At 46.2% G+C, this 25591-nt stretch overlaps 1 protein-coding gene across 1 annotated transcript in view; it reads right to left on the bottom strand.

The window, feature by feature from the left end:
• zhx2a (zinc fingers and homeoboxes 2a) overlaps positions 1 to 25591 on the bottom strand; it is a 69057-nt gene that overhangs the window by 17305 nt on the left and 26161 nt on the right. The window contains exons 2-8 of the mRNA XM_084336048.1: positions 11858 to 12349; positions 11049 to 11750; positions 8662 to 8874; positions 4528 to 4752; positions 3001 to 3213; positions 1002 to 1086; positions 239 to 424 (exon numbers count right to left, since the gene is read on the bottom strand). Coding sequence (XP_084192174.1) covers positions 239 to 424; positions 1002 to 1086; positions 3001 to 3213; positions 4528 to 4752; positions 8662 to 8874; positions 11049 to 11750; positions 11858 to 11956 — 1723 coding nt within the window. The 5' untranslated portion in view covers positions 11957 to 12349. The remainder of the gene's footprint in view (positions 1 to 238; positions 425 to 1001; positions 1087 to 3000; positions 3214 to 4527; positions 4753 to 8661; positions 8875 to 11048; positions 11751 to 11857; positions 12350 to 25591) is intronic.

Genomic DNA, 25591 nt, shown 5'->3' with positions numbered 1-25591 from the left:
AGCTCTGCCTCACCTAGCTCTGCCTCACCTAGCTCTACCTCACCTAGCTCTGTCTCACCTAGCTCTGTCTCACCTAGCTCTGCCTCACCTAGCTCTGCCTCACCTAGCTCTGTCTCACCTAGCTCTACCTCAACTAGCTCTGCCTCACCTAGCTCTACCTCACCTAGCTCTACCTCACCTAGCTCTACCTCACCTAGCTCTACCTCACCTAGCTCTACCTCACCTAGCTCTGCCTCACCTAGCTCTGCCTCGGTGGGAGAGCTGCTCCTCTGGAAGGCCTCCTCCAGGGCCTTGAGCTGCTCCGAGGACTTGCCCTTCAGCCTCTCCAGCAGGGGGAAGTGACTGGGCACCGCCTGCTTCACCAGGCCGTCTTTGGGCACGGCCGTGACCTCCGCCTTCACCAGCAGCGGCGGTGGGGGAGCCCCTGTGAGATACATACGCAACGCAAATTAGGCACACAAGATATTTCATTCATACAGTGAATTCTACAGGGGGGGGTACAGCGGGCGTCTGGTAATTCGGAAGGTTCCCGGTTCGATCCCAGCTCCTTAACCCCATGGCTGCTCCTGACGAGCTGGTCAGCACCGTGCACGGCTGAGTGAGTGAGTGAGTGAATGTGAGGCATGAGTTGCAAAACCCTTTGAGTGGTCAGAAGACTAGGAAAAAGTGCAATATAAATGTAGTCCATTTACCATTCACATAGTAAATGTTATTACAACATAATATTATTCAGTTATGTTATTCAAAGTAATCTATGTGGACAAACGGCATGTTTAAATGTTTGACGTGAAAAAGTGCCTTTATAAGGTTATGTTATTATTATAATGTTGCAGCTGCACATGGAAATGAACACGACTGAAAATTCAGAGTTCCGTCTCGACTTCTCCCACTCCATATCTGGAAACCTCGAACCTAACCTCGAAGGCATAAAGGTGCTAAAAGAAAAAACAAACCCAGAAACGCACCCTTTATCTTCCCAACAGTCGGATCACATCACGTACCTTTGAGGTTGAGAAGCCTCTGTTCACTGAACCACTTCTTGATCTCCCCTCTGGAGAGACCTGTGGTCTCGATCAGCCTGTAGATCTGTGGTAACACCAGATAAGAGAACAATCAGAGAGCGGATCACTAACAAACGGCGTGACATGAAAATGAAAGCGTCCGTCTGTCTAGCCGCCCACCAACCCCCCCCTCCTTCAGTCTGTCTGTCTACCCGCCCACCAACCCCCCCCTCCTTCAGTCTGTCTGTCTACCCGCCCACCAACCCCCCCCCTCCTTCAGTCTGTCTGTCTACCCGCCCACCAACCCCTCCCTCCGTCTGTCTGTCTGTCCGTCTAGGCGCCCACCAACCCCTCCCTCCTTCTGTCTGTCTGTCCATCTAGCCGCCCACCAACCCCTCCCTCCCTCCTTCAGTCTAGCCGCCCACCAACCCCTCCGTCCGTCTAGCCGCCCACCAACCCCTCCCTCCCTCCCTCCGTCTAGCTGCCCACCAACCCCTCCTTCCGTCTAGCCGCCACCAACCCCTCCCTCCTTCCTTCCGTCTAGCCGCCCACCAACCCCTCCCTCCTTCAGTCTAGCCGCCACCAACCCCTCCCTCCTTCCTTCCGTCTAGCCGCCCACCAACCCCTCCCTCCCTCCTTCCGTCTAGCCGCCCACCAACCCCTCCCTCCTTCCGTCTAGCCGCCCACCAACCCCTCCCTCCTTCAGTCTAGCCGCCACCAACCCCTCCTTCCATCTAGCCGCCCACCAACCCCTCCCTCCTTCAGTCTAGCCGCCACCAACCCCTCCCTCCTTCAGTCTAGCCGCCACCAACCCCTCCCTCCTTCAGTCTAGCCGCCCACCAACCCCTCCCTCCTTCAGTCTAGCCGCCCACCAACCCCTCCCTCTTTCAGTCTAGCCGCCCACCAACCCCTCCCTCCTTCAGTCTAGCTGCCCACCAACCCCTCCCTCCTTCAGTCTAGCCGCCCACCAACCCCTCCCTCCTTCAGTCTAGCTGCCCACCAACCTCTCCCTCCCTCCCTCCGTCTAGCCGCCCACCAACCCCTCCCTCCTTCAGTCTAGCCGCCACCAACCCCTCCCTCCCTCCTTCCGTCTAGCCGCCCACCAACCCCTCCCTCCTTCCTTCTAGCCGCCACCAACCCCTCCCTCCTTCAGTCTAGCCGCCACCAACCCCTCCTTCCGTCTAGCCGCCACCAACCCCTCCTTCAGTCTAGCCGCCCACCAACCCCTCCCTCCTTCAGTCTAGCCGCCCACCAACCCCTCCCTCCTTCAGTCTAGCCGCCACCAACCCCTCCCTCTTTCAGTCTAGCCGCCACCAACCCCTCCCTCTTTCAGTCTAGCCGCCACCAACCCCTCCCTCTTTCAGTCTAGCCGCCCACCAACCCCTCCCTCTTTCAGTCTAGCCGCCCACCAACCCCTCCCTCCCTCCATCCATCTAGCCGCCCACCAACCCCTCCCTCTTTCAGTCTAGCCGCCCACCAACCCCTCCCTCCTTCAGTCTAGCCGCCACCAACCCCTCCCTCTTTCAGTCTAGCCGCCACCAACCCCTCCCTCTTTCAGTCTAGCCGCCCACCAACCCCTCCCTCTTTCAGTCTAGCCGCCCACCAACCCCTCCTTCAGTCTAGCCGCCCACCAACCCCTCCCTCTTTCAGTCTAGCCGCCACCAACCCCTCCCTCTTTCAGTCTAGCCGCCCACCAACCCCTCCCTCTTTCAGTCTAGCCGCCCACCAACCCCTCCCTCCCTCCATCCATCCGTCTAGCCGCCCACCAACCCCTCCCTCTTTCAGTCTAGCCGCCCACCAACCCCTCCCTCCTTCAGTCTAGCCGCCCACCAACCCCTCCCTCTTTCAGTCTAGCCGCCACCAACCCCTCCCTCCCTCCATCCATCCGTCTAGCCACCCACCAACCCCTCCCTCCCTCCCTCCATCCGTCTAGCCGCCCACCAACCCCTCCCTCCCTCCCTCCGTCTAGCCGCACCAGCGCTCCCCCCTCCCTCCGTACCTCGTCCTCCTCAGGGAACGGACACTGTGAGTAGCTGGCCCTCAGCACAGACAGCTGCTCCGCCGTTTTATTGGTGTCCACGGTGAAGCTCAGCAGCTTGGTAGACACCATCTTGGACACGGGGGGCACGTGAATGGTCTGGATGATGGAGGGACGCTTGGTTTCCGTGGCTACAACGGGAGATGGGAGGGGTCGTTTGAGGGACTGCGCCACCTGTGGTATAAGTAGTAGGTCATTGTTTTGTTTTTTACTCATTATGAAAATTAAGAAAGTGGCTTTACAGTAATTAACAGCAATTGAACAAAATAGGTAATATGGTTTCCATACCTGGTTAGCTACAGTCTGGTCTTTACCTGGTTAGCTACAGTCTGGTCTTTAATTGGTTAGCTACAGTATGGTCTGTGTACCTGGTTAGCTACAGTCTGGTTTGTGTACCTGGTTAGCTACAGTATGGTTTGTGTACCTGGTTAGCTACAGTATGGTCTGTGTACCTGGTTAGCTACAGTATGGCTTGTGTACCTGGTTAGCTACAGTCTGGTCTGTGTACCTGGTTAGCTACAGTCTGGTTTGTGTACCTGGTTAGCTACAGTCTGGTCTGTGTACCTGGTTAGCTACAGTATGGTTTGTGTACCTGGTTAGCTACAGTATGGTTTGTGTACCTGGTTAGCTACAGTCTGGTTTGTGTACCTGGTTAGCTACAGTCTGGTTTGTGTACCTGGTTAGCTACAGTCTGGTTTGTGTACCTGGTTAGCTACAGTATGGCTTGTGTACCTGGTTAGCTACAGTCTGGTTTGTGTACCTGGTTAGCTACAGTCTGGTCTGTGTACCTGGTTAGCTACAGTCTGGTTTGTGTACCTGGTTAGCTACAGTATGGTTTGTGTACCTGGTTAGCTACAGTATGGTCTGTGTACCTGGTTAACTACAGTCTGGTCTGTGTACCTGGTTAGCTACAGTCTGGTGTCTTTACCTGGTTAGCTACAGTCTGGTCTGTGTACCTGGTTAGCTACAGTCTGGTCTGTGTACCTGGTTAGCTACAGTCTGGTCTGTGTACCTGGTTAGCTACAGTCTGGTCTGTGTACCTGGTTAGCTACAGTCTGGTTTGTGTACCTGGTTAGCTACAGTATGGTCTGTGTACCTGGTTAGCTACAGTCTGGTTTGTGTACCTGGTTAGCTACAGTATGGTTTGTGTATCTGGTTAGCTACAGTATGGTCTGTGTATCTGGTTAGCTACAGTATGGTTTGTGTACCTGGTTAGCTACAGTATGGTTTGTGTACCTGGTTAGCTACAGTATGGTTTGTGTACCTGGTTAGCTACAGTATGGTTTGTGTACCTGGTTAGCTACAGTATGGTTTGTGTACCTGGTTAGCTACAGTATGGTGTCTTTACCTGGTTAGCTACAGTATGGTTTGTGTACCTGGTTAGCTACAGTCTGGTTTGTGTACCTGGTTAGCTACAGTATGGTTTGTGTACCTGGTTAGCTACAGTATGGTCCGTGTACCTGGTTAGCAACAGTATGGTTTCCATACCTGGTTAGCAACAGTGAGCGCCAGGGGAGCGCAGGTGACGGCGGAGCCGTTGGCCATGGGAGTGAGCACCAGGCCGGTCTGACCCAGGAGGTGGCAGGGGAGGGCCTGCAGGAGGGAGGCGTGGGGAAGCTTGGAGAGGTTGGTGGGGGCGGAGGCCACCACTGTGAAGGTCTGAGGAACCGACTGGATGGTGCCGTTAAACATCTTCTTCCTGGACTCCTCCACCTGTCGAGAGGAGGAAAACACGTACCGTTACGTGTACACTTTGGTCCTCGTTCACCGACGGACTTACGAGAAAAGCTACGAGCTAATTTCATCGTAACTCCACTTATGAGCTTTTCGGGGCGATTTTGGCATTCTAAAACGGTTTCTTCTCTGGGATTCGCTCGTAGCTAAGAGCAGGATTTATGGACAGGCAGTCATAAGTCGGACAGACTGGTGTGTGCTGTGTTCTTAACGGCTTAATTTGGGAGAAATCGTTAGTGATTGCGTTCACGTAGATTCTACAGACATCCTCGGATTTAAATAATTATAATAATAATAATAAATACGACAATATTTGTATCATTAAGTTTTGGTGGATGGACACATCTACATTCTGCTCTCAGCACACCCCATTCCTTTCATGTAGGCTATATCAGAACCAGAAAGGTCTTTAATATTTATATTAATAATACATTATAAATCTATATTTATTAGCAACGACGCACTAATGTACATTACGTACGTTGTATTGTACTTGTATTGCTGTATAATGACAATACATACAATTTTGATCAGTCCTAAATCGCTTCCGTGCTCCCTTCAGTTATAAGGAGCTGTTGAATCTGTTCACACGCGGTCCTTCATGCCCTATAAGGAGCTGGCAAGGCATTTCTGTATGCAGATTCAGGTGTACGAGAACGCGCTTTCAGTTTAACCTCTTAAGCCTGAGCCATATTTTCATAAAATTCGTCTAAAAGTACACACTTAAGTAAATGGAAGATTGCTCCACTTCTACAAGGGCCATTTGCATTTCTTGGTATCTAGGGACATCTATGGATCTCAGGGAATGTATTCACAGTGTCAGAAATATTGTGTCCATTACTAGGCTTGAGTAAATTGTAATGAACCAAAATATACCGTTTGGTAAGAGTAACAGATCGGATCGCTTTTGATACCAGTCGATACTTGAAGTTTAGGACTGGACATCTGTGTTGAAGAAGTGGTGAATCTATTCTATTAGGCCTTCCACCGAATGTTTATGTAGTTGTCTTTCGTCCAACATAGTCTTTAACTATAAATGTTTACACTCCCCACTTACTGTAGAACATGGTACATGAGTATATAGTATATAGGGATGTTGCACTTGAGCACCACAGGTTTCACAACGCAATTATTGTTATTATTATTTACAAGACTGGGCATTTATTTAAAAAACATACATACCCTAACCACATAACGGATATTTAAAAGGTAATTAACAGGCATGTTCTGCAACATATATCCACTCTTGAACGAACATGGTACAGTAAGTGGGGAGTGTAAATATTTATAGTTAAAGACAGTAGAGCTTGAGTACGTTCGATAGGGCTTTGATTCAAACCGGAGCATGAGATGAGGTTCTATATGTAGAACATGGTACAGTAAGTGGGCAGTGTAAACAGTGATTCAAACCCCCTCAATGTACAGTGATTCAAACCCCCTCAATGTACAGTTTCTGACAGCTGGGCTGTGTTGTCACGCGAAATAACGTTATGAATAAAACGCGAAATAACATTATATAACGTTACAATGTACAGTTTCTGACAGCTGGGCTGTGTTGGCGAAATAACGTTATGAGTGAATCTGGTAGTTGTTTTGATAAATATGTTGTTTTGATAAATATGTATTCTACGGATTCGAGTGCCGTCAAGCGTGTATTAACCTTGGGGAGCCTCATGCGCATGCGCGGCAACGAGCACCTGGGGGGAGCCTCATGAGGGGGTAAACGAGCGTAGAGCGCTGGTATTCACAAAGGAGAGCGCTGGCCAACGCTGGCCAATCAGAGAAACGCGGAAGGACATGTTGGTTGCCCAAAGTATTCACGCTGACCTGACAGGTTAACTCAATCAGCACCAGCCCGAGGATAGTCGGGTTATCTCGCCATGCGTTGAGCGCCAGGACCCCCGAAAACCCGAGTATATTCGATATTTTTATTAATTTCTCTCACACGGACCTCAGGGTTACCATAGGGAATCACTCTGAGATCGCTAGAGTGCAATACCGGCCGCATCCAGGTAGGTGGCAGTATCGCCCACCCTTCGAAATCTTTTTTTCCACACAGTGTTACATTCAAATATCTCCGGGCGCAGTTTTCTTGGTCAGGCGAGTCTAGCGGTTCACTCGATGGCATTGAAACATGTCCAATGCCCCCGATGCATGTGTTGTGGTGGATTATGTTGGCGACACGATGGACACCAATACTGGAAATCGCGATCAGACAATTGGATTATTCTTTTTGGGGTACCTCCTAGTGAAGGTAAGGACTATTATGACATCAATCCTGCTTTGATCCAACCATGATTTCACATTGATCGTTGCGACCATGTGTAACATACTCCAGAACGTATGCCGTTGGTGACGATCAAAGCATGAAAAAAACGACCCCCCCCCCCTTTCATGCATTCATGATGAAACATAATACCTATTATATACATTTGATTTGTCCAGCGTGTCCAGGCGAGCAACGCCAGCGCTTTTAGTAAAATTCACGTATTGCTCCATAGCGCCGTTTCCTGGAATTAGCCAGGATCACTCTGAAACTATACTTATATTCACAATGGTATAACACGCAAAAATTTATTATTTTTCACATATTGAACGATGGATAGTTGATGTCAAATGAGCTATAGTATTGTATCCATAGCTATAATATAGAATATAGATATAGCCCTGCAAACACCGCCACACAGCCCTATCTCTTAGAGTGGTGGCGCAGTAGGAACTAAGATGGGCTAGGCCTCTGGCGCTGAAAGAGTTAACAGTATTAATGTTTAGGGGCGGTCAGGTGGCGTAGCGGAGATTGTGCTCGTCACCAATGCAAGAGGCTGGGGTCTCGACTCCCGGAGAGTCAGCATTGCCTTGGCTCGGGCTGATCGCTATACTAACTCGTTTGGCTGAGTTAGGGGGAGGGGAGCCGTGGGTGGGTCCTGGGCGTTGTGGACAGCGACCCCTACAGTTCGGTCGGGGCGCCTGCTCAGCAAGGGTAGGATCTGGAGAGAGGTAGTGCGACCTTCCACACGTTACACTCTCCCGGTGAGAATCTGCGCGGCCAGGCTGGCTGCCGGCTGGCTGCACATGCGTCGGAGGAAAGCATGTGACAGTCTCCGGCCTCTCGGACCAACAGTAGGGGAAAGTGTGCAACAACCAGGAAGGGGGTTGGGAATTGGCATAACGACTAACAGTGGGATGGGAGAAAAATTATTTAAAAAAAAAAAACAGTATTAATGTTTGTGTTTTATTGGCGACCAGTGGTGGCAGCACCAAGCGTTCGTCAAGCTTTCCCAGAAAACCACAGAAGGAGCCATTACTGATTTGAAAGGAGACTTGGGAGAGAAAAGAGTCATTCTATACTGTATTTCAGCAGCAGCTTGTGTTTTCACCTCACCGTCCTTTGAGCTTCCCGTTAATCCCTTAGAAAACACAATGAGAACTTGGCAGTAATTATTAAGGACACCTTTTCACTTGACCCTGAGAATCCGTGGCAGTTTGTTATAGAGCTTTGTATAAACTGTTGACAACAGAAAGCTGGTCAACAGAGCTGGGCTGCCTGTAGCCACTGGCAACATGTCTGTGAAGCAGGTAAAACACTGTTCCACTGTGACTCGTCTTGTTGATGCATTTCAACATATAGCAACCGTCCCCTAGCAACCACTGTCTCTTCCGACATGGGAAGGAAAAGATGGGTGCATATAAATAGTGCTTTTATCCAAAGCGCTTTACAATTTGTTCCTCAAATGTTTACCCATTCACGGCGGAGGCGAGCGACCATGCAAGGTGCCAACCTGCTCATCGGGAGCAGTTGGGGGTTAAAGTGGCGAGGTTCCGGGTGGAATCGAACCGGGAACCTCCGGATTGCCAGAGGACTGCTCTGTGAAAGGAGTGTGTTCTCACCTCCTCCGGCGACCAGCTGATGCCCTGCTTGAGCCGCTGGGTGGTGAACCAGACCTTGATCTGGTCCTCCGGGTGCTTGGAGGCGGCGGTCAGCCAGGACAGCTCCGCCTGCGTGGGGTAGGGGAACTTGTTGAAGGAGGAGATCAGCGTCAGGTTGCCGTCCAGCGAGGGGTTGTATTTGGTCGTGTTGAGAGGCACGGCGATCTTCGGCACCTGCAGAACGTAACCATATCAATCGATGTCATTGTTCACCTGCAGAATGGAACCATATCAATCGATATCATTCTTCACCTGCAGAACGTAACCATATCAATCGATATCATTGTTCACCTGCAGAATCTAACCATATCAATCAATATCATTCTTCACCTGCAGAATGGAACCATATCATCAATCGATATCATTCTTCACCTGCAGAATCTAACCATATCAATCGATATCATTCTTCACCTGCAGAATCTAACCATATCAATCAATATCATTCTTCACCTGCAGAATGGAACCATATCAATCGATATCATTCTTCACCTGCAGAACATAACCATATCAATCGATATCATTGTTCACCTGCAGAATCTAACCATATCAATTGATATCATTCTTCACCTGCAGAATGGAACCATATCAAGCAATATATCATTCTTCAAAATACATTCTTCATGGGCGCCCCAGTGGCGAACCACATAGCGCGCTCAGCCGCGACCGACCCGGGTTCGATTCCCGAACCCGTCGTTATTTGCCGAATGTCTTCCCCCCACTCTGTCTCCCATTCCTCCTCTGTCTCTCTCTACTGGACTGCCCAGTAGCAATAAAGCGATAAAACGCCAACAAATAAATCTTAAAAAAAATAAATACATTTTTCACCTGCAGAATGTAACCATATCAATCAGTTTTCATTTTTTAAAGACACGGAGAGGTTTATCATAATTGACCAATTGAAAGTAGAGATACTGATAAAACTGATTGTGAATGTAATTAATTCACTTCTCTCCCATCAAACTTTTCAACCCAGCCTGTCTCTCATTGGCTGCCCAGCTCATTGGCCACCCAGCTCATTGGCCACGCCCATCGCCCAAGGCAACGTCACTCAAGTTCACAGAAGTAGTGTGATAGTGAAATATTTAGGGCTGTCTTAAATACTTCGAAGCTTCGTTCGATGGGCATGGGATTCGAATATAAAAAAAAAAAATGTATCATAAAAAAAAATGAAAAAAAAAAAAAAAAAAAAAAAAAATCAACTCTGCCTCTCTTTGTTAATTACAACAAGCAATGCTGTTTGTTATTTAAGATGAGGTCGGACTCGGCACTGACAGATTGTGCTGCCTTTATAAAGCCTCAAATGACGGCTTACAATATTTCATGGAAACAAAGTGTTTATTTTGTCTAAGATTTAAAAAGGTTTAAACTTTACAGCACTGACAAAGTGGAAAGAAATTGCTGTACAAGTCCCACAACATAAAAAAAATCAATTTTTTTTATTTCGAAGCTTCGAATTAAAATCGAATCTCGGCCCCGAAGCTTAGAATAAAAAAAAAATTGAAATATTAACCATCTGTAGTGTGGTAGTGAAAGGTTAACCTTTTGTAGCGTGGTAGTGAAAGGTTAACCATCTGTAGCGTGGTAGTGAAAGGTTAACCTTCTGTAGTGTTGTAGTTAAAGGTTAACCTTCTGTAGCGTGGTAGTGAAAGGTTAACCGTCTGTAGTGTGGTAGTGAAAGGTTAACCTTCTGTAGCGTGGTAGTGAAAGGTTAACCTTCTGTAGCGTGGTAGTGAAAGGTTAATCTTCTGTAGCGTGGTAGTGAAAGGTTAACCTTCTGTAGTGTGGTAGTGAAAGGTTAACCTTCTGTAGCGTGCTAGTGAAAGGTTAACCTTCTGTAGCGTGCTAGTGAAAAAGTTAACCTTCTGTAGCGTGGTAGTGAAAGGTTAACCTTCTGTAGTGTGGTAGTGAAAGGTTAACCTTCTGTAGCGTGGTAGTGAAGGGTTAATCTTCTGTAGTGTGGTAGTGAAAGGTTAACCTTCTGTAGTGTGGTAGTGAAAGGTTAACCTTCTGTAGTGTGGTAGTGAAGGGTTAACCTTCTGTAGTGTGGTAGTGAAAGGTTAACCTTCTGTAGTGTGGTAGTTAAAGGGTTAACCTTCTGTAGTGTGGTAGTTAAAGGGTTAACCTTCTGTAGTGTGGTGGTTAAAGGGTTAACCTTCTGTAGTGTGGTAGTGAAAGGGTTAAGAAATTATTGAGGATGAACGCTTCAACATTTGCAAATGAACCGATCTGGAAAACACTATTTGTAACTCTATTCTAATTAAGAAACAAAAAGTATTCGAGACACTTGACTACCGTCTGTATTTCCCAACAGCAGAACTAGAATCCGACTCCCATGGCATTTCTACTACCTGCATGTAGTTCGGAGGGCGTTGCAGGGAAGGCATGATGTGGGAAAGACCGTCGGCTTTGAGCAGCGTCGTCTCTGGAATGATGACCGTCCCGTTCACACTGACCGCCGTGAACTGTTTCTTTACCTGCTCTGGAGTCAGTTTACTGGGCTCTGTCCGTTTGTTGTTGTCCATTGTCTGCATTTGTGTCTTACCGATCTTGACCGCGGCAGACCTGCCGAGAGGGAAAGCTCCCGTGTCGTCTCCTCTGGTGGAAGTGCTGTTGGTGGAGTTGTAAACGACAGGACTGTTACTGAGGCCCTCGATGGTCTGCTCCAAGATAGTCTGGTTGTTCAGTTTGATCCGTTTGAACTTGAAGTTGGTCTCCCCCGGATGACACCTCTCGTTGTGCTCCGTCAGGGTGTCGAACTTCTTTGTGTTAAAATTGCAGACGGCACACAAGTACAGAGGGTTGAGTATGACGTTGGGGTGATTGGCGTCCACGTGCTCTTTGAAGGCGTTGATGTTCTGGGTGGAGAAGGGGCAGTATTTGCACTCGTAGCCGCCTTGCTGCCGGCGCTGGGGCCTGGACGGGTCCGGCTTGTCTGGAGCCGCCGGAGGCTCGGGGGGCTTCGCCTCAGGTTCCACCGCCACAGGCGGCTGCTCGTCTTTGGGGAGATCCGTCTCCATGGGTCCCTCCTCGGTCTGGCTCGCCATGGTTGTCTGGGAGGGACAAAGCGAGGAAAAGATTACAGCAGCATAGACCACATAACATCATTACTGAATGTTGTAGCAAAGCAAACACCAATCCATCCACCCATCCTACCCACCTCCATGTTCTCAGCTTCTTCTGGCTCATCCTCTGGCTCCACCAGGGTCAGTTCTGGTCGGATCATACAGGGGGTGGAGGCCTTCCGTCGGCTGGCCATGGCTGCTGGTGCAGCTTGGTGATGAGGATCCTGGAGAGATGGTCAGGGGCCTGGAACAGGGGGAGAGGTAACCAGAAGAGGGGTCCCGGCAAGGCGGTGTCGTGGTATCGACTTATCCCTGGACCAGGCTCTCAAGACAGCGGTCCGGAGTGGGTAGAGGATAGATGCCACAAACAGTGGCCTGTCCTTGGGTAGAGGATAGATGTCCCAAACAGTGGCCTGTCCTTGGGTAGAGGATAGATGTCCCAAACAGTGGCCTGTCCTTGGGTAGAGAGAGGAGGGTGGCGACGATAGGTTAAGGTCTGGCAGTGGTGGGACGGTAGCAGAGGACACAGCTGACTGTCAGCTCCAGTGATGGCAAACCTCATGGGACTGCATGACTGGACACACTACCTGGAGACAGAGAGAGAGAGAGGAGGGACAGAGTTAAAACTCACCATTCAACCCAAATGTAAATTCTTACAAAAAGGACGTCTTTCCCAGAAACTATGACGATGCTGGAGTGTTTTTAACCTCTTGAGCATCAGACGGGGGAGCGCTCCGCTCCAGGGCCCATTTCATGTATGCACGAGGAGACATAATACCAATAATCTAGTGTTGATTTCAGGATGATTAGATAATCAGGCGAAAAATGACAACGTGATAACTGGATTTCACTAAAGGGCTATTTTCGCGTCTTTTCCTGGGATTACCCAAACTATACTCTTATTCAAAACGGTATAAAACGGAAATGTACAGATGAAAAAACAATCAGTTTTTTGCATGTTGACCAGAAGCAACTCACTGACAATCGACGGCGTTATTAGATCCATATCTATAATATAAAATATAGTTTTTAGCAGTGCAAACACGCCATTCTATCCATTAAATTGAACGCTGGCACTGAAGGCCCACAGTGTCCCCTGCTGCCTGGCAATCAAAGTGTTAAGAGATTAATGAATATAACTCAGTTTTAAATTTTAATACTATAATATTAGTGTAGCCTAATCTTTATCTGCAACTGTGAAGAAAAACCCATTGGTTTAAACAGAATGAATAGACACATAAAAAAGAATTAATAATAATAATAATAAAAAAAGAAAATTCAAATGTTGATTTACAATTCGAATGTCAACATAACAAACGAAGGTCCGAATGTTCAAACGTTTGGGCTCAGCCCTACACCCTACTCGATGTATTGCGTGCTTCCAGTCTAGAGTTACAAGATGAAACATTCGGACAAGTGACCACATCCGGTTTGGCTGGGTCCTGAATGGACCAGTCACCACTGATGGCGAAAATGATTGACCACCTTTGTAGCCAATGAAATTCTGGAGCCAGCACTATCCCATGAGGGCTGATTGCAACGAGAAACGGGTAGAAGAAGTCAGGGAAGTGCTTTGGAGTTGGTCTCTTGACCAAGGTACTGGAATTACAACTGAAGTTGGTCTCTCTTGACCAAGGTACTGGCATTACAACTGAAGTTGGTCTCTCTTGACCAAGGTACTGGCATTTAGGGCTGTACCGAATGTCATTTTTTAACATTTGAAGCTTCGATTGAAGTATTCGAACGAAGCTTCGAATGTCTATAAAAAGAAAGTTACTTAAAAAAAATATATATATATATATATATATTTTTTTATAAAGTAAATCCTCAATTTTAATAAAGTGATTAATCTGATTAAATTAGTATTTTTCTTTTATTAAATCAACTTTCTTTAATGAATATAACTCATCAGTTTCGTCAACATAAATAATCCAATAAGGGCACGGTTGGTATGAAAGTGATGGTGACGTCTTATAGTATAATATTATAATATTAGTGTAGCCTAATCTTTAACTGAAACTGAAACTCCCCATTGCTTTAAACCAGGGGTGGGCAATTATTTTTCCCGGGGGGCCGAATGAGCAACTGAAAATATGTTGGAGGGCCGGGCCAAAATTCCAAACTCAATTATGCATAATATACATTTTATTTCTATATAAAAAGCAGTAAATGGCATTGTTTTGACCCCTGGTAAGAGTGTATGTTATAATTTGGCAATTAAAAGGTGAGGTTAGCTTTCAAAAATATCATTTATTCAAATAGAATTTATTTCCAAAATGATAAACAAAATGTGAAACATTAATAACAAAGGGCATGTATGAAAAAGTGCTATACAAATAATGTTATTATTTTGAGTTTCATATACTATTGAAACAAGGATTTTCTTAGCTTTCTAAAGACATCACATCATCTTATAGCCAAAATAAACAAGACATGTCACTGAACTGTGTAAAGAAAAGTGTCCCAATTTTGTAGCCTTTTTTACTTTACATGCATATATTAAACATTTACTGTTTTCAGAACTGTGCAAAAAAAAGAAAAAAAAGTGTCCCATTTCACTTGTTATATTTCCACATTTTAGTGTTCTTCAGTTATTTTTCAGTGTGATAAATCCAGTCTCTGTTGAGCTTTAACAAGTCCATCAAAGTCAGGTTGCATGTCTGAGGTGGAGATGCGAAGCACAGCTGCCAGATGTTCATCAGTGAGAGAGGATCTGTACCTGGACTTGGTAAACGTCATGACTAGGCCTGCCACGATAACACATTTTGCTGGGCGATTAATTGCCCCCGAAAATATCGCGATAAGCGATATTATTGCGACCGGTTAGAGATTTTTTTTTGAGAAATTTATTTCCCAAAACTTTTATTTTGAAGCCCACCGCTCCGTCTTTTCCGGTTTTAGACTTTTATTTTGAAGCCCACCGACCGGACCGGAAGTATTGTTGTTGTTGCGATTATCCTAAGCAGAACATATGAGCCGACAACATGTCTCGTCCGGTTGTTTTTGAGCTAATAACAAATGTTGAGATTGTTGGTGAACAACTAACTTTAGGTTAGTTTTAACGTTAGCTACTAACGTTAGATGCAGCTACTACAGGCAATCAACGATGAGGAGGAAGCGTCAAAGCAGTATATAATAGAATAGCTGTGGTGCGTAGGCACTGCAGCACGACTCGAAACTACCGGTGTGTTATAATAAATTAATTCGTGTTTAACTTGTCCCCGTGTCCAGTCCTTTGACCAGCCCCACCCGTTCATTGTAAACAATGATGCATGTAATTGTATTAACGTTATTCTGTGTTGTACTTGTAGCTATGCTATACGTTGTATTTCGTTTGTTAGCTAATGTTGTTAGCATGGAATGAGAATCAAAGCTCTATCTTTCATCTTTATTTAGCAGTCCAGTTTCTCCGGGCAGTAGCGAGTAACTACTTGGGTCTAAAAATAGCTAACGTTACACTACAAATAATGCTACTTGGTTAAAAGGAGCCACACTATTGAGAAATGTAGTTAAGCTGTGGCGTTGCCCCACGGGGCTCCCGTGCTGTACTCTAGTAACGTCAGCGACCCGCCTCCCAACACGGACAGTGACTGACAAGCGGCACTGGTTCCGCCTCATTCAAACAAACGCGCAAATAGCAATTAATCGCGCCCGTCAAAATCATTGCATTCATTTTAATTATCGCAGCAATTAATCGATTTATTGCTTATCGCGGCAGGCCTAGTCATGACTGAGTGTCTGTTCACATATAGGTGGATCCAAAGAGAACCAACATCTTCTGAGCATGTCTCCTAAGTGTATATTGTGCGTGTGAACGTTGACATGAAAAGAAAAAAGTAAAAAAAAAAAAAAAAAAAAAAAAAAAAATTATTATCATGTAATCTTTCGCGGGCCGGTCAGAATCATCCCGCGGGCCGTATCCGGCCCGCGGGCCGTACAATGCCCAGGTCTGCTTTAAACAGATTGAATAGACAAAAAAAAAAAAGAAAAAAAAAAAGAAGACATTTTATAAAAAATTAAAAATTCTAATGTTGATTTAGAATTCGAATGTCAACATTATGATCGAAGCGTCGAAGCATTCGGTACAGCCCTACTGGCATTACAACTGGAGTTGGTCTCTTCACCAAAAGGTACCGGCATTACAACTGGAGTTGGTCTCTTGACCAAGGTGCTGGCATTGCAGCTGGAGTTGGTCTCTTGACCAAGGTGCTGGCATTGCAGCTGGAGTTGGTCTCTTGACCAAGGTACTGGCATTACTACTGGAGTTGGTCTCTTGACCAAAAGGTACTGGCATTACAACTGGAGTTGGTCTCTTGACCAAAAGGTACTGGCATTACAACTGGAGTTGGTCTCTTGACCAAGGTGCTGGCATTACAACTGGAGTTGGTCTCTTGACCAAGGTGCTGGCATTACAACTGGAGTTGGTCTCTTGACCAAAAGGTACTGGCATTACAACTGGAGTTGGTCTCTTGACCAAAAGGTACTGGCATTACAACTGGAGTTGGTCTCTTGACCAAGGTGCTGGCATTACAACTGGAGTTGGTCTCTTGACCAAGGTGCTGGCATTACAACTGGAGTTGGTCTCTTGACCAAGGTACTGGCATTACAACTGGAGTTGGTCTCTTGACCAAAAGGTACTGGCATTACAACTGGAGTTGGTCTCTTGACCAAAAGGTACTGGCATTACAACTGGAGTTGGTCTCTTGACCAAGGTGCTGGCATTACAGCTGGAGTTGGTCTCTTGACCAAAAGGTACACCATTACAGCTGGAGTTGGTTCCCGGGCGCCGCACTGTGTGGCCGCACCATTACTCCAGTAAATAGTTAGGAGGTCAAATGCAGTGGACGAATTTCCCCAAGGGAATATAAATGTATACACCACACATGGATAGGCCGGGTGGGGTCCAGCCAGGTATAACACACAGCCGGTACCACGTGTTTATTGTAAGCTATTCTGACTGACTTGTCTGTATGCACTCTGTAGTACAGCTTTCTTTCTGTCTGACGCTGGAGGCTCTCCTCTACTACTCAACACGGCAGATTGTGTTTGCAACAAGAAATCATAGAAAACTTAAAAAAAAAAATAATAATAATAATAATAATAATAATTTCTGACGAGAGCCATCGCTATTACAGTTATTGATGCCGTCACCTATGACTGGAGTGTTCACGGCCAAGACAAACTTTTAATTGGGTTGGGTTCAATAAGTCGACACCCACTCTTCCTAAAATATGTACCTTCTGAAAGCTGAGAGTTTGTGTGTAAAACAGTGCTTGGTTTTATTTCCCTGGGCAATACTCTCATGAGGGTAGAACGAAGCTAATTTAACAGGCGGAAAAACAGTCTATTGATATTCTGGTGGTTGCTTCATACACTCGCACAGCTCAAATATAAAACGAGAGACGACGTCTATGCAGTAAAAACAGCTGCAGAGTTCTATTGTTATCAACACCTACATTTTATGTTCTATAAGACCTACAGTATTAGCTTCTATAAGACCTACAGGTACAGTATTAGCTTCTATAAGACCACTGGAGTGAACCATGTGCAAATAGCGACTAAAACTAGGGGAGATGCGCTACATTCTGCATCAATGAGGGCAGCTCCCCCTTCCACGGCGTCTCAGGTCATGTGAGGTTGTGGCGAGCAGAGCAGGTTGGACACACAGTGGAGCAGAGAGAAACAGGTTGTGGGAAGGCAAAAACAAAACACACAGTTAATATGTGTAGGAATCGCTGCATCTCTCCCCAAATCCGCCCCTGTGTCAGAGAGGAAAATAGACTTGTGTTTCCGTCTGAATGCTCTGGGAACAGCTGGGGGAACAGCTGGGGGAACAGCCGGGGAAACAGCTGGGGAAACAGGCTGGGAAACAGCTGGGGGAACAGCTGGGGGAACAGCTGGGGGAACAGGCTGGGAAACAGCTGGGGAAACAGGCTGGGAAACAGCTGGGGGAACAGCTGGGGGAACAGCTGGGGAACAGGTCGGGGAAACAGGCTGGGAAACAGCTGGGGGAACAGCTGGGGGAACAGGCCGGGGAACAGGCCAGGGAACAGCTGGGGGAACAGCTGGGGAACAGCTGGGGGAACAGGCTGGGGAACAGCTGGGAAACAGCTGGGAAACAGCTGGGAAACAGCTGGGGAACAGGCTGGGGAACAGGCTGGGGGAACAGCTGGGGAAACAGCTGAGGAACAGGCTGGGGGAACAGGCTGGGAAACAGCTGGGGGAACAGGCTGGGGAACAGCTGGGGAACAGGCCGGGGAAACAGCTGGGGAACAGGCTGGGGAACAGGTTGGGGGAACAGGCTGGGAAACAGGTTGGGGGAACAGGCTGGGGAACAGGTTGGGGGAACAGGCTGGGGAACAGGTTGGGGGAACAGGCTGGGGAACAGGTTGGGGGAACAGGCTGGGGAACAGCTGGGGGAACAGGCTGGGGAACAGCTGGGGGAACAGGCTGGGGAACAGCTGGGGGAACAGGCTGGGAAACAGCTGGGGGAACATTTTCGGGGGCTTTTTTTGTATTTCGGGGGCACAACATTTTTATAATGAAAATTAACATAAAGATTATAAACATTGTTGACACTTTTTTTTACAGTCTTCGTCCCTATGTTTGATAACGTAATGTTAATGTCTCCATAATAAGTCCCGAGTCGAGACTCCGTGCTGCTCCCAAGTCCCAACGAATCCCAATAGTATGCAACTGCAGAGCCGCAGAGCCAGGGGCTCTTTTAGGTCCGGTCACAGGCCCGCTCAACAGTGCCCCCCACCCAACGGCTGAATTGCCAATGGCTGAATTGGAGTATTGCACCTTCTATCGATCTTCCAATCACAACGGTTGCTTCCCAGAGAGCTCAAGAAAAGAGGGCAGGGTAGGCGCGGCTGGGTAGCGCAGTGGAGAATGCACTCGCCTACCACCGCAGAGACTCTGGGTTAGAATCCAGCTGTCAGCAGTACCTCCGGCTTGGTCAGTCGTCCCTACTAACACAATTGGCAGTGTTAGTGGGTGGGAAGCCGGCGGGGTATGTGTGTGTCCTGGTCGTTATAAACTGCGGTTCCTACTGGTCGGTCGGGGCGCCTGTTCAGCAGGGAGGGGATCGGGGGGGAAATAGCGTGAACCTCTGCATGCGTTACATTCCCCCAGTGAGACTCCTCGCTGTCAGGTGAAAAGAAGCGGCTGGCTGACTCCACATGTATCGGAGGAGGCATGTGGTAGTCTTCACCCTCCCTAGACCGACAGTGGGGCAATGCGCGCAACGACCAGGAATGGAATTGGCATAACGGCTAAATTGGGATGGGAGAAAAATACAGAAAAAAGTGAGAACAAAAAATAGATAAAAAAAAGAAAAGAGCCCAGGGCTTGAGATAGGGTAAAATTCTGGACTAAAACAGTGTACCGTCAACATAGCTGTTGCTACAAGCCTACTAGTCTGTAGCCTATAACCAGTAAACAAATGTGTGTCGTCAGTCGTAGCATCTGTCTAGAGTCGAGTTCCATGCTGGAGCCCCTCACCCCCGCTGTCTGGATGCTCATTAAACTTGTATGAGGGCTCCTGGCCACCTGCTGACTGTGTCTGACGGCCTGGTGTCTCCTGTCGCCACAGACGCTGGTCTAAGAGAAGACTCTCGTCACTGCAGTCCCTCCAGTGAGCAGGGAGGCTGCATTTGGGGCCATGGCCGAATTAATTTAAATCACACGTCTCGGAGAGAAGCTGCTCTCACTACACCAGCTAGTTAGTCTGCATAGCAACAGGCTACACCTAACTGTGCAGGACCACGGTCACAAGTAAGAAATAGGCAGAAAAATAGTACAAATGGCAGGAGCACTGGAACGTAGAGTCCAGATGTGTGGGAGTGAGCCTGAAATACTGAAGGAGAAGAGGAGCTCTTCACTGTAGACTAGGGGTGTAAAGGTACACTTATCCGTACCAAACCGCTTCAGTGTGTACCGTACCGTACCGTACCGAACGAGAGAGAGAGAGAACATTCAATGAAGTAATTTAGGCGACAGTGTCTCAGTAGGTAGAGCAGTCGTCTGGTAATCCGGAGGTTCCCGGTTTGATTCCCGCTCCCCCCCCCCCCCCCCCCCCGGCAGCGTGTCGAAGTGCCTTGAGCAAGACACTTAACCCCTAACTGCTCCCGATGAGCAGATTGGCACCCTCCCTGCATGGTCGCCTCCGCCATCGGTGTGTGAATGTGTGAGTGAATGGGTCAAATCTGAGGAACACATTGTAAAGCGCTTTGGATCAAATAAAAGCTGCACATCGGGAGCAGTTAGGGGTTGAGTGTCTTGCTCAAGGACACTTCGACATGCTGCACAGGAAGAGCGGGAATCGAAGCGGGGACCTCCGGATTACCAGACGACTGCTCTACCTCCCGAGCCACTGTCGCCCGAAAGTAGGGCATGAACTATGGAACCAGATAGTTCCACACACAGTAGGGGTGTAAGGGCACAAGTATCCTTACCGAACCGGTTCAGTACGCGCTGTGTACCAGACGAATGCAACGGTACGCTAACCTCTTAACAGGCACCCAGAAAAGTGGCATTAAAAAAATATATATATATATTTTTTTTTTAAACTAGCCCCATTTTTGCCCGATCCTTAACACTTTCGGGGCCATTCGCGTATATATTTACGTTATTGGGCGCCAGCGGTTATCGTCGTTTTCCCTTTTTTCCGATTTTAATATCCTATTCAATGTCAGGGACCTGTATGTTGCCGTTAAAAGACATACTGGGACTCCGAAGGTGCAGTACCGGCCAGATCCTGCTAGTAGGCAGTATCGAGAGTGCAGTAAACCCTGTTCCAGACCGGGTGCCCTTTTCTAGTAATGGGAAACCTAGGGCTTCACTCGATCGCATTGAATCGTTTTCGGGACCCCCGATCCATATGTTGTGGTGGGTTATGTCTTGGACCAGATGGGCATAGGATGGACCAGATGGCGATCAAATAATTGGAATATTCTTTTAGGAATACCACCGACCACAGGTAAGGACAATCTGACGTCAATTTCAGCTTGATCATGCATGGTTTTCATACCCATCCCCCTGATCAGCGTGTGTTGTGGTAATAACGAATGCCGTTATTGGCAATCAATTAACACATTGTGCGCCAAAAACGAGTATACTCGTTATTGCCCGCCATGTGTTGTGCGCCAGAAACGAGTATACTCGTTATTGCCCGCCATGCGTTGTGCGCCAGAAACGAGTTAACTACGTTTTTGGGATCAATTTCATTTTTTCGCCATGGCATTCATAATTCATCCAGCCTCTCTCCGGGACACAGCTGGACCCTGTTCTGATATTGCAACGCCTCAATACCGCCACCTGGTGGATTTCGGGCAAGTTACATTCCACGCCAAACCGGAAGTGGCGCTCGGTGCATCTGGGTGAATCCTCCGGTAGTAATATCTTGTAACGTGGATCAAGAGACACAATCGAGTGCATTGGGATCGCTTTCGAAACGCAATAATCAATATGATTTCGCCGTTTATTGCGTCATACAAACGGGAAATGGATCTAGCAGATCGACGTCAACTAATTGGAATATTTTTCCTCCAGTCTCATCGGCGAACGGTAAGAGGAATCTAACATTATTTTCAGCACGATTGTTTATTTATTTCACTGCAATTCATCTGATCAACGTATCAACCCATAGTAAAAAAAGATGCTACTGACGATCAAGGAATTATAAATGACTCCCACCCCCTTTCCTTCACGCATGATGAAGCATAATGTATACCGATCATATACATTTGAATTTTTTAATATGGCGTGTATAGGAAAGAAACGCCAATCGATAATCATATGCGTTGGGGCCTATAACTCGCGTTTTAGGAATTACTGCAGAAAACCTTAAAAACATACTTATATTCACGACGGTATTAACACGACAATGTATGAATGAAAAAATATAACGTTCCCACATCCGGAACGATAGATACCCGATGTTGAATGGGCCATAGTAATGTCGATATAGCTATAATATTTAAAAAGTTATAGCCCTGCAAGGTAAACATCTCCATAGGGTTACAGCACTGGCAGACTGGGCCCAAGGATGGGTACAATGCACATTGCATGGTGGACAATGTGTTAATCAGAAACGACCGCCGCCCCCCCCCCCCCTTTCATGCATTCATGATGAAACATAATACGCTGCAGTGATCAGGAGAAGGACGTCTGTGTGTGTGTGTGCAGTGCTAGGGATGCCCCGATCCGATATTGGTATCGGTATCGGCTGCCGATATCAGTAAAATAGCTGGATCAGGTATCGGTAAAAAAAATATATATATATCGGATTCTTTCTTTAAATTTTTTATATAATAAATAAAATAAGAAATAACCATTCAGTACATTTATATCTATGTGTTAATTTGTTACATTTAGTTTCACTAAGTTAGGAAAGTAATGTTTTAAGTCAAGCCTGATGTTGCCTTGCACAAAAGAATGATCCCAGTCTCTTATACACAGTGACAGTGAGGCATACAGTTTATTAATTGAATGAAGTTTATTTTCTGTCTTTATTTACAACAAATCAAAAAACACACTTGTGATCCTTTACAATTCTTAAAAGCTAAATATATAAAAAGTGGATAATTCTTTTTACTTTTTTGAAGAAAAAAAATTTGGACAAGGTATCGGATCGGTATCGGTATTGGCCGATACCCAAACCCAGGTATCGCGACTGAAAAATGCGGATCGGTGCATCCCTATGCAGTGCACGCGAGTGAGTGTGTGTCTTTCCGTCTGTGTGGGTGTGGGGGCGGAGAGACACCACTACTAATACAGCATGTCCCAGCGGGAGAGAGGATGTATTTATGAGAGAGAAAGAGAGAGAGAGACAGAGAGGAAGGAAGCAGGGAGGCTGAATTTGGGGGCATGGCCGATTAATTTAAATCAAACGTCTCGGAGAGAAGCTGCTCTCACTACACCAGCTAGTTAGTCTGCATAGCAACAGGCTACACCTAACTGTGCAGGACCACGGCCACAAGTAAGAAATAGGCAGAATAATAGTACAAATGGCAGGAGCACTGGAACGTAGAGTCCAGATGTGTGGGAGTGAGCCTGAAATACTGAAGGAGAAGAGGAGCTCTTCACTGTAGACACAATGCTGCTAGGACCTTTTTCATCCAGTCAACATGCTACCCAGGGTTTCCGTTAGAAAAAATTGTTGCCGGTCTCCGTGACCTGCAAGATTTCAATCTACCGGACAAATGAGATTAATTCCGGTCATAGTTTATTGAGCTTTAAAACAATTGATAGGCAGGCTATATAAAGAATGTCATCATCAAGGCATGTAGATTTATAATATTATTACTTAAAACTAGGCTACTTTTGCGTATACAGTCATTAATATATTCCAAATAAAATAAGTCCCTCGATACTCCGTGCTGCTGCTGACTTGAAATAAAATAGACCGCGTATGTGGGCAGTCGGTCCGACACTAAACAGCAGTCTGTTATAATCACATTTTTATGAGCTAACGAATTCCGTTATATTGGACATTTGTATTAATTATATCAAGCGAAGAACTGAGAAAGCAGAGAGACGGCAACATTATCGTGGTTTGCGTGACGACTCTCTCCACCTCGCAACGACTTATTTGCAAAGAGTATGGCGCTGCAGGGAAGCTGATTTAGCTGTTATTGGCTCTTTTCTGGGAACCGCACAGCAGCGCCCCCCACCCAACATTGGCTGAAAATGGCTGAATTGGAGTACTGCTGGAATACTGCATTGTGCTGATAGTGCTCTGGCTCTGCAGCTTCACAAAAGTTCGCACACCCAGCACTAAGCTCTCGCTGACGACGTCGTTGTCATTATTAGAAGCAACGAGGAAACAAATGTAATGATCGTTTCGTTCATCGCATAGGCTATTTAATTTTAGCCTATTTTAATACAATTCAAATAATCAAATTGTGCTTAGACTCAGGGAATTATTTTCACCGGACATTAAGACCGGAGAGAGTAAATATGTCGGACTTCAACAGATTTTGCCGGTCAAATACCGGTAATTACCGGCTAACGGAAACGCTGATGCTACCTGTGTTCCATCCAGTCAACATGCTACCTGTGTTCCATCCAGTCAACATGCTACCTGTGTTCCATCCAGTCAACATGCTACCTGTGTTCCATCCAGTCAACATGCTGTGTTCCATCCAGTCAACATGCTACCTGTGTTCCATCCAGTCAACATCCAGTCAACATGGATTAGTAGACATAATCAACGACGTCGATCATAAAAACTCGTCGCCGCGGAATTTCTGCGTCAATGCGTCGTATAAAAACAATCAGAGAGCCGGTAACGTTCATTCAAAACTGCGCTGCACTACAGGAAGTGCTGGGGCAGTATAATTTCCATTGTATGCCATGACTGCATTCTGTACTAACGACAAAGAAGAAGAAAGCACCAACACTACAGCGATGCACCCTGGAACCGTGATGACTGCTACATGGGTAAGTTTGAGCTAGTTTTGTAGCCATAGTATTGTAATGTTTACATTAGCTTACATGTTGGAAAACAGAACGTCCCATGGATAATGCTTGCTAAGTGAACGCTATTTCAGTTATGTTGAGGGCAGGCTGCGTATCCACCAACGAGCTGTATGTAATGTTAGCTAAACAGCACCAAGCTTACTAGAGCACACTGACTAGAGCTTGGCTAGGCTACCGGTGTTTACAGCTCCATGAATTAAGAGAGCCAACATTCTGTATGGTGGTGCAAGTTTTATAGGCATGGTCTATAGCAGGGGTCAGCAACCTTTTTGACATAGAGTGCCTGTTTGAAATATAGTTGTAACTAGTGTGCCTCAACAATATTCCATGCATCGTACTTTTGTTTTCTCATAATCAGGTCTTTTTAATGATAATTTTTATATTATTACATCATTATTGTTATTGTTATTATTAACAATATTATTATGATGGTTGTATCAACCCTAAATCTGAGTTGGGGGGGGGGGGGGGATGCAATGCAGACAAACAGCTGCATACAGTGCGACCATTTCACTCACGCCCATTCATTTTTGGACACATCACACACCATTGGTGTGTGTACTGTACGTGTGCTGTCATAGCTCCATAGCTACAGGCCTAATGGAGAACACCAGGATGTGAATGGAGGGTGAATGTGAGGTATATCGTGTAAATACGTTTTGATTGATCGCAAGACTACACTGTAAAAAAAAAAAAAAAATTACCAGAACTTACAAATATTGAGTTCAGTTACTGTGCATTAAGGTTCAGTTTTCAATCCATAATAAGTTAACAGAAAAATAAGTACACAACCACATTATTTCAACCTAATAAAACTATGTTTATTGTCATTGTTTTAAGAACACAAGTTGACTTGGTAATACTCACATTGAGTAAAAAAATGGCTTTTAACATGTGCAATGTTCAATGAAATAGAAAAATAAATAATAAAATTTGTTGATTAATCCCACTGGTCACAATGGTGACCGTAATAATGTTTTTGTTATAAGGCTCTGCAAATGTTACTGAATGATGTAGCAATGTATTTCCAGCTAAATTGAAATAATAAACAAATAAAGGGTCTCAATTAAATATGTGGTAGTAAAAATAACCTGTGGGAGGATTTCAACAAGATAAATGTGACAATTGCATAATATTTCACTATAATATTTCAAAGAAAAAAAAAGAAGAAATTATATTTGTTTATCTTTTTTTATTTTTAATGCTGCCCCCTGTGCCTATGAAAATGCCCCCACGTGCCTATGCAGGCATGCATGCCTAGGGTTGCCTACCCCTGGTCTATAGGCTGCTTTTTTTCTCATTTGAAAAAAGTTTTGGGCTAAAGCACAGGCAAGACTGCAGAG

The sequence above is a fragment of the Notolepis coatsorum genome (assembly GCF_963971535.1).
Source record: "Notolepis coatsorum genome assembly, chromosome: 19".
Taxonomy (NCBI): domain Eukaryota; kingdom Metazoa; phylum Chordata; class Actinopteri; order Aulopiformes; family Paralepididae; genus Notolepis; species Notolepis coatsorum.
This window is presented reverse-complemented; position numbering and strand designations above follow the sequence as displayed.